General features: G+C 35.4%; 2 protein-coding genes across 2 annotated transcripts; one reads left to right on the forward strand and one right to left on the reverse strand.

The window, feature by feature from the left end:
- The first annotated feature begins 2,434 nt into the window (after positions 1–2,434).
- Positions 2,435–5,249, forward strand: LOC132177818 (uncharacterized protein At5g01610-like). Its single transcript, XM_059590281.1, has 3 exons — positions 2,435–2,769; positions 3,775–3,829; positions 4,644–5,249. Exons 1-3 carry the CDS (start codon positions 2,668–2,670, stop codon positions 5,021–5,023), a joined length of 537 nt encoding a protein of 178 aa, XP_059446264.1. The 5' UTR covers positions 2,435–2,667; the 3' UTR covers positions 5,024–5,249.
- Positions 5,250–5,541: 292 nt separating this feature from the next.
- On the reverse strand, positions 5,542–9,650 carry LOC132177338 (protein RETARDED ROOT GROWTH, mitochondrial; the record flags this gene model as incomplete). The annotated part of the gene is given in 7 exon segments (XM_059589606.1): positions 5,542–5,872; positions 6,110–6,224; positions 7,052–7,203; positions 7,878–8,026; positions 8,317–8,476; positions 9,055–9,166; positions 9,546–9,650. Coding segments are annotated over 7 exon segments (934 nt in total), but the record flags the coding sequence as incomplete, so codon positions are not given.

Consider the following 9,650-nt stretch of genomic DNA (forward strand, 5'->3'; position numbering starts at 1 on the left):
AACCTCACGAGATATGCATGGAAGCTTGCGGGTCCGCCGGGATATCAAAAATGGAAGAGATCACAATGAAGTGCAAGGAAGAATGCAGCCATTTCGGTTCTGAAATGAGGGATTACCACCGTTGCATGGCGGAGTGTTGGATATCAAACTTATTTGAATTGGCTTAGGGCCCGTTTGGGAGTACGATTTCAATAAGTGTGATTTTAAAAATTGCGTTTTTAAAAATTACGTTTTTAAAATTTCTACTTTTTAAAATAGCACAGACGTTTGGTAAAACATACTAAAAAGTACTTTTTTATCAATTGAGTGTTTGGATAACATTAACATATAATTGCGGTTTCATGACCAAATTACCAATAAGGATGAAGAAAAAAAAAAAAAAAAAAGAGAAAAGAAGGGTTTTAATATATTTTAGGTGGGTATTCTTGGTATTTTTTTTCATTCCCGTTCTGAAAAAGGTAACTATTGCATCAAATATCTTTTTAATAGAAATCGTGATTTTGTTTTAAATTCGCACTTTTTCAAATAAGCACCCTCTAATCAGCTTATGGAAATCGCAGATTTTTTTGCGATTTTTAAATTTGCGTTTTTAAAATCGCAATCCCAAACACCCTAAAGTTGCGATTTGGTTTAAAATCGCAGATTATTTTAAAAAAAACGCACTCCCAAACGCACCCTTAATCATGATCGAGCAGCAATTTGGTCCAACGTGGATGCATGCAATAATATTTTTATGTATTTTCTTCTTTATTATTATTATTATATATAGGGTTAAATAGATAAATTAACCATGCACGTGCATTAAGCCACGTGAGAGTCGGTTTAATTTGGTCCTAAACTATACAACCTTTTGTATCCCGTTTAGAAATCAGAGAATAAAAGTTGAATAAAACTGTTTACTAGACTCTCATACTGCTTTTAAAAAATTATAATTATGTAGCAGTAAAAATTAGTCTTTGAATTATAGGGAGCTTATAACAAAAAAAAATAAAATATTAATGATAGATTTTCCATATTACCATAATTATATAACAATCATATGAAGTGTAGTAAATAACATGAGAATAACTTCAATGTGGTCGGTATACAAAACCCTTGTTTTGTGCCCACCATTCAATGGTTGCCACATCACTAGAACACTCTAAGAAAACACACAACCACACCTGATTATATAAGGTTTTATTAATTTTTTTTTATTTTTTATTTTTTTTTTAAAGTAGAGGGTGCAGAGGGAGGTGGGGGCGGTTCGCCGCCACCCCCGGCGGAGAGAGAGAGAGAGAGAGAGAGAGATCTGGCGGCGGGTTGGCGGAGGCTAGTGGTGGCTCAATAACTATATAAAATGATTAATCATATGTTTTGCTATCATGTATTTTTCTTGAGTTGATAAGGTGTCTCACTCTGAGTAATGGGTACAAAAGCCACATTTTGTGCTACAACCACACAAAAGACGCTCTGAGTGTCATAAAAATTTGCATTATTTATGTTGTGTTGTGTGCATAGTGAGACGGTGAGACCCAACTCTTAATGGTCCCTTTTCGTCTTTTGTACTTTTTTATTTTTTATTTTTTATTTTTTATAGGTTTTTAATTTGGGGAAGAAACTCTTTCATCTATATGATGAGATTTGAATATATTCCAATTTTGAATTTTAAGTAATTTTCTCTTTTCCTCTATTGTATTTCATCTTTAATAATAAATTTGTTTGTAATTGCCTACATATCTCACATCCAAGGAACTACGTAAATTAATTTTGATGTTAATCATGTTATTATATATATATTATCTCATTTCTTATAATTATAGTATTTTGTACAACATTAAAAAAAAAAGAAAAAGAAAAAGAAAAAGAATAGAATATAGAAGAAAGAGGTTAGGCATTCCGCGAGCTGGAATGGTAGCAATGGTTGTTTGGCGAGTATCTGAGTAGTAACGGTGTGAACACTTGCAACCGGGCGTGGCCGTCATTATCAACTTTTGAGCTGGAAAATACGCGACCTTTACCCCACCATGTGCACCAGAATCTTTTCAGTTTAATCGTCACAACTATAGACAATAGTAGCCTCAAACATCGGCATTAAACTGTCGTGTTTTTTTTTTTTTTTTTTTTTCGTGTATTTTTAAAAAATTTCTATAAAAAATCAGAATGCATTTCATCATAATAGATATCAACTAAAACAACAAAATCTATAAAATAATATATATATTTTTTTCGAGTATGGGATATGATGAAAATGGTAGAGGATAAATGTAACAAAGCAGAATTCCCGGGATTTAGTTTTTAAAATTAACGAAAAATAAATCGTAATCCTCGCAACAAAAAACAAAATAAAATAAAATAAAACGTAGAAGAAGAAGGATTTTTGGTCGCAGAAGCGTAGAAACCGCAGTAGATTCGCCGTTAAAATCACCCAACGGCCGGTGTGCTCAATTACGAGAACACCCTCGACTTTATTAAAATATATATATTTTTTCATCGAGAAGCCTCAGCCGCTACTCTATTAAAATAAAGTCTTCATATTATTGGGATCATAGTAAGCATGCTTGTCTCTGTGACAGCTTGAGATTTGTTCACTCCGGCGCTACTGTACTACTACCTAGTGTACTGAGACTCTACCCAAGAGAGACAGAGAGAGAGAGAGAGAGAGAGAGAGAGAGAGAGAGAGAGAAAATGGAGAAAGCTCTGACAAAAGTGGGTAGCTTAAAGGTCGGGAGCTTATGGATTTCAAAGAAAGCAAAGGAGGAGTTCTCTAACATTAGTGAAGACATCTCTGTATGGACTTTAGTGTATTGTTCTGTGTTTTTTTTTTTTTTTTTTGGGCTAGCTTTGTACACTTTGCTTTACCTTTTCTTTGTTATCATTGTGATATTGTCTGTCCCTGTCTCATATGTGGTTTTGGAGGTAATTTTGGTCATTACGTGTGTAATGTGGCTTGATTGAACTGTACCCATTTGTTGATATTCTGCTAATCATGGATTGGTTTTCAGAATTTAGCTGTAGGATGAGAGATCGGTAGGTTTTTCCAAGAAAGGAAATGATCTGGGTCCTGGGAGATGGTGAAAAAGAAAATAGTTGAAAGGGGTTTGTTAATGTGGACGCTTGCTTCAATTGTATGTTGGGAGGGGTGTTTGTGCTATGATGGGGATTGGATTGTTTAAACCATGCTACAGCATGTTTAGATTGCGTTTTGATGGGTGAGTTTCTCAAATGGAGGGACAGAATTTGGTCACACCAAAAAAGGGTAACATTATTTGGATGAAGATTGTGTCTTGATATGTTCAGATTGGCTTTGAATTTCTAGGTATGAGCTCTACTCATGTAGTATATAGCTAAAAATAATTGATAGTGTTTGTGTAGTGATGATTGAAGGCCACATTTGCCACTTACCTCTACAAAGACAAGGTGATGACAGAAAAGAGGCACTTAGTCTTAGAAAAGCTATCTTCTTCTGAAAACCCGGTCAAGCATGTCTCTTCAGATTTATATAACGCAAGATTTTTAAGAAGCTAGGTTTGATTGAAAACAGATGTTTACATTGCATTGCTTAGAGTATAAACCTCTCGACTGTGTAAACCAGTTGTTGTGTGTGTCAGTAAAAGATGTGACCATTTATGAGCATATTGATTTAGCGATGTTAATAATAGCTAACTGTATAAGAACTCTGATGCATCTGTATGCTGATTTATTATTCATTCTGCTTAGAAGTATTTGTGCTTAGTTTTGATGCCATTGCTTTCTCTTATTCATGCTCCTAAAAAAGGTTGCTTTTCCTTGCAGACTTTCTCAAACACAGTTGAAGAAAAGGCAAAGTGGATGTTCAACAAACTAAAAGGTGTGCAACTATATTTGAGCTTAGTGTGCTCCATTATGCTTGAATCCTTATTCCTGCTTTGAAAATCCTTGACACACTACTTGTTATAATTTTCCTTCACATTAATCTCCCTTTCAAAGTTTTTGAGGCTTCTTTTCGTACCCCTTACCACAAGAGTCGGTACTTGTTGAATAGATGGCAGTGCACATCATCAACCTAATGTGGCATAAAAATACACTTCGGGAGGATTTGCATGCAATCGTTCGATGGAGGCCACATTGAAAGTTTGTGAGCTTGTTCCTAGCTTAATAATTGTAATTTTTGTCTTTTAGAAAGAAGTTTATAGATTTAGGTCATCAACCCACAAACTAGTTATTTGCAACAGATCTTCACGATGGAATGAACCGTAGACCTCTCTTTCACATACATTTCAAGTTGCATCCACTTCTAATTTCCTTCTACTTCTATCACATTTAAAACTCGATGTTCTTTCATTTTATAAACCCTCTTACCAGCATGTTTGCTTTGGAGTCTTTCATCCATCTAAATTTTTTCTGTTCCTCCTCAAATTTTCATCTGAGTTTGATTTTTGAAACAATTTGTCATTGGCCTCTTTCTTTCAGTGAGGTGAACCTTTTTAGTAGGAAATATATGTAGTTTTCATTTCATTCAGCTGGCATAACAAATTTTCAAATATAAGAACACCACAATATCATGTTCTCCCCCGGTATTGACTATATTTTCCTTTCCTTCTATTTTTTCCTTCTTTTGAAGGTCAAGTTACATTTATCATAACAGAAACAGGTGTCACTAACCCGAAAATGCGTACCAACAGGAAAGCCACTGAAAGGTTTACCAGATCTCCTTCAAGAGTACAACTTACCGCGAGGCCTATTTCCCCAGAATATAACCTGTTACGAATTTGACGAATCGAAGGCCAAGCTGATTGTGTACTTGCCTTCTGTATGTGAGGTCAGCTTTAAGGACTCCTCTGTAATAAGGTATGCTACCCGGGTTAAAGGAACTTTGCTGAGGGGAAAGCTCACAGGTATAGAGGGAATGAAGACAAAGGTCCTAGTGTGGGTGAAAGTTACCAACGTGGCTGTGGAGGGCTACAAGTCTGATAAGGTTTGGTTCACAGCTGGTGTGAAGAAGTCTAGGCCTAAGGATGCTTATGATGTGCCCCGTGCTGCCGTTAGAGTACAAGAATTCTGAATTTAGACCGAACATTGTTGTCATCGGGGTAGATGACCAGGTAGTAGTCATTGGTGGTGTTCTTATAGAGTAGATATTAGCAACCTCTTGTCTCTGTTGACAACATTGGATGCACTGCTTTTATGTTTTTCACTTTTCAGCCTTTAAAATCTCGTCAGCTTTAGGGGTAGCTTATATGTTATGCAGATTTTGATGATGGTCAATGCAATATGAAGGTTCATGATAACTCAGAAATTTTGGGTTAATTCCCAGCAATTTGTTCACATTGGTATTGTTGAATGGTCCAAGTTTTGGTCAAAACTGTGGTGGCATTGATGGTGGGTAGTGAATATGCAAGATCTTGTGCCTTCAAAATTTTTGGGCAATTCTCATTTGCATTTGTTGTAGGCATAGAACAAAATATTCAGAATAATTTGTCATGATTCAATGAGGACCCCTGCCCTAATAAGAAAATTATCTGTTTTCTATAACCTGAATTTAACACATCAACCCACCGATGGTTCGTTTGTTGCTGCTCCAATAATTTCATAACTTTATTTTCTATTTTTCTCTATTCATAATATAAGTATTACAAAAATGGTACTCAAGACAATTTCCAATGGTTGCATACACATAATAATTAATGGGATTGATTGCTCAATAAATTAATTGAATTGTGCTAGAATAACTTCAATTGGCTGTTACAAGTTTCCTAATCTGCTTGCAAGATCATAGAGGAACTACATTTGAATCACGAACAATCTCGTATAGTGATATGACATTCTCAATAGTCAACAAGCCAATGATGCACCATTCCAAGAGGTCGGACTTCCTGTTTTGGAGGACTTCTTGGAGGAAATGAATGTTATGCTGCAAGGCAGAAGGGGGTTAGTTATAACATTATCACTTCTTCCATCAATCATCAGTGACGTAATAAATGATATACACCAGCAGTCCATCACCCTCAAACATATAACAAAATTAAATTACTTTTGCCAAATGAAAATCACTGTAGATTAAATCCTTTCTTTTTTCATGAAGAAATTAACCCTAGAGTTCAACCAAATCAAACATATGCATCAGCAAGAGACATAAGGATAGATTTACCTCGACAAATTTTAATTTGAAATCCAAATTTCCAAAGCGTTGAGTCACCTCATACTCCTCTCGAAGATATTCATATATTTGAGCGTATTTTGCATCCCTCCAAGCAATTTCTGATCTGAAAAATGAAAGAATTAAACAAAATATGAGGAGCTGCAAGATGAAAACTTATGAACGAAAATCATTTACTCAAAGTGCTTTAGAAAAGAAAGATTAGGAAAACTTTGAGCATACTTGAATCTATTCAAAAGTAAACAACTTTATGGAGCAGACTTTCAGGTTATCTGATCTTTGTAAAGCCAAGTCACAGAAGATTTACAGAATTTCACTTTATTTCGTGCCTAGCTTTGGAAGCCATGGAAAAAGTTCTAACAACTTTCAGAGTCAAGAACCATAATGAGCAAAAACAGCTTTGTTCAAGCTTTGGTAAAACCAACCCAAGCTCGAAGGCAACATGAATGAGCAGAAAGAGCTTTACTCAAGCTTGATGAGCCAAACTCTAGGCTTAAGGCAAGCATGTTTAGTGCAATAAGACTGGCTAGACCAGGTTCAACTTGAGCAAAGAACTTGCGTTCTAGTATAAATTCAACTGATAAGCACTTGTGATATTGATATATTATACTTCAAATTTATCCAACCTTTGATTTTAATTTTGAAATAATTCACAGATTCATTTACGCACAAAATGTTATGCAAGCAATGTGTTTCATTGACATGTAAATTCTGTAAGCTTAATGTAAATTCAAAATGTGAGCTCGAAGTGCAAGAGTGACAGAGCAAAGTAGACCCATTACCTATCTATGCAGTCAAACCCTAAAATAGTAAAAAATGACATCATCCAGCAGTACGCAGGAGAAATTTCTGCCACTCATTGTATGCACAGAGATAACCAGCCATATTCTGAAGCATCACATGAAACAATAAAAGCAATCACAGTAGAGTTACCTCTCAAAAAGACCAACTTTGAGGATTACATCGGCTAGATTTGAATTAGCCTTCCCGACAAGTTGAAGGAGCTTCTTCTTATCCATTGTAAAAGTTCCAGTTTTCTCCATTCCACGATTTATCTCTGCAAATTCTTGAAGCATACCATCAATCTGAGAGAGAGAGAGAGATGTCATTGAAATTTAAAATCAGTTTCCATCAAACTTCCTTGCTGAAATTTAAAGTTAATTTCAATCAAGACTTTCTTGCCAATTGGTATGCTGTTTCAAGCAACACTAGCCATGTTTCCATAACATAATGGAAATCAATAAGTATCTTTAATGCTTATGCAAGAATGGTTCGATCTTAGAGAATCTGGAATGCACCAAAAGTGGCCAAAAAGCTAGAAAACAAGCAAGCCAATGCTTTCTTCTCCAATAAAGACATTTCAGAATATATACGGATTGAATTACACCTTTGCCCCCGCAAAATTATCACTCCTATGCCACTTACCTCCACAAATTTCAACTCATTACAACTCGGCCTCTATTTTGAAATTTTAGCATTACCCATGATAAGAAAACTTAGCATTTAACATACTGGGGGCAACTTTAATTCACATGCTTTTCTGTCCAACTTGACGATTGATTTGGACAGCAGGAACAAATTAAAACTGAAACTTCGGCCCAAGTTACAACGTGTTGAAGTTTGTGAGAGCAAGTGACGTAAGAATGATAGTTTGTAGAGGAAAAATGTAATTTACGCACATGTAAAATATATATATATATATATATATATATATATATATATATATATATATAGCTGTGTAATGCTGCACCAAAATTACCTGTGAAACAAAATAATCCAAAGCAATGCTTTGGCCAAGCACACTTCCAATAATGCGGATGCCATCCGTGTCCAACGTCTTGAGAACAATGTAGTCCGGCCCTCCCTGCATATCCTCAACCAACAATGGCTTCTCCTTTACAGCATAATCTAGTACAAAGACACATAGACAGCCAAACAGAAAATTATTCACATACTAATCACAAATGTATTTGTCAAATCTATGGAATAAATATTCAGGGAACAACATTGCAAAGAAGCTAATGGAAAACATAAACTACAGGAAAGCAACTAATATGTTATATAGCTACAGAACTATTCATACTCCTTATCATGCAGAGCAGGTATTGAGAACCAAATACATGAAAACAAATACAGCACCCTTTTACATAAAAGTTTAATTAAGTTAAAAACTTAATCCCATTCTTAAAGAAACTTACCGTCTTTCCTCATCTCTGGAAGCAACCCAGAAGCATGTCTTCTAACTGTATCCAGGTAAGTTTCAACTTCATGATCCTCGATATTAAATAGAACAGCAGATCCATACTGGAACACAACCATGTAACGACAGTAGCTCAGGTTCCCATTGACTCCAAGCCCCTACATAAAAAGTCTAGCGTTATCCAAAGATATGTTAACCAATCCTATTAGTCATTGTAGTTAAGAGTCTTGGAAGATTCTCTTATTAAAGTCCAGGTCAGACCACATGTACAAGTCCACATGCACTTGTTTTTTTTTCATTTAACCATCTGATGAACCATTCAAATGAACAAATACTGCTAAGTTAAACAACCAGTCCTGATGCATCATGCAACATCCACTTTGTACTTCTTTAAGATAAAATATTCAAAATTGCTTGATGCAAAATAAGATTGGGCAGCATAGCCAGAAATACTGGTGGAAGATAACAACCACGAAATAGCAGAAAACTAAAAATCAAGCTTATTTCGTTTTAAGGTTGTTGTAACTAAACAATCATAACCTCGTATGAATGCCTAAAAGAATAAAAGTGGATGCATTGCCAACATAAACCCAATCTGAATGATCCAAACAAAATTATGCAGTTATCATGTGGCTGAATGATGGGAAGTACGTGGATTCTAGTTTCCAAAAAAAATATATATATAGTAAGAACTTGAAACAAGTAAAAGGATCCAATTGTTCCTTGATCATCTTACAGTATTTTCTGATGGGAAATCACAGTATCTGAGGGCAATATAATTTGATGAGCGAGAGCTAGGAGGAACTACATTGCTTAAATTCTCGGCTTGCATGCTCTTCAAATTGATACTGTCAAAACCATGAATCTGAGAAAACCAAATCATATCATACAAAACAAGAACACAACTTTCAACAACAGCAAAAAAAGTCAACAACTATGACCTTTAGATACTGGAAATTCCTACACATTCTCACATTCCTCACCACCAATGCTAGAATACAGGTAACAGCATCCACCAATTCCAGCATAAAATTAAACCAGACCTAAGCAAAACAAAATCAAAACATACAACCCCAGGTGCTATAATTTTGTAAAACCCAACATCCGAACTCCCAAACACACGCCATTCAGCAACATCTTAGCTGCAGAGGAACACAAACGGAGACAGACCCACATAGATAAAACACGTGAACCAAAAAAAAATATATATCTATCCTACTGGCCAACCTGGTGCAAAGAAAGTAGGCTTTGACAGGAATCTTTCCAGTTTCCTCATCTTCGTTGGCCATGAATTCATTCCTGTGATCGAAACTCGGAGGCCCAGAATCGAAT

This window comes from Corylus avellana, chromosome ca4 (genome assembly GCF_901000735.1).
Source record: "Corylus avellana chromosome ca4, CavTom2PMs-1.0".
Taxonomy (NCBI): Eukaryota; Viridiplantae; Streptophyta; class Magnoliopsida; order Fagales; family Betulaceae; genus Corylus; species Corylus avellana.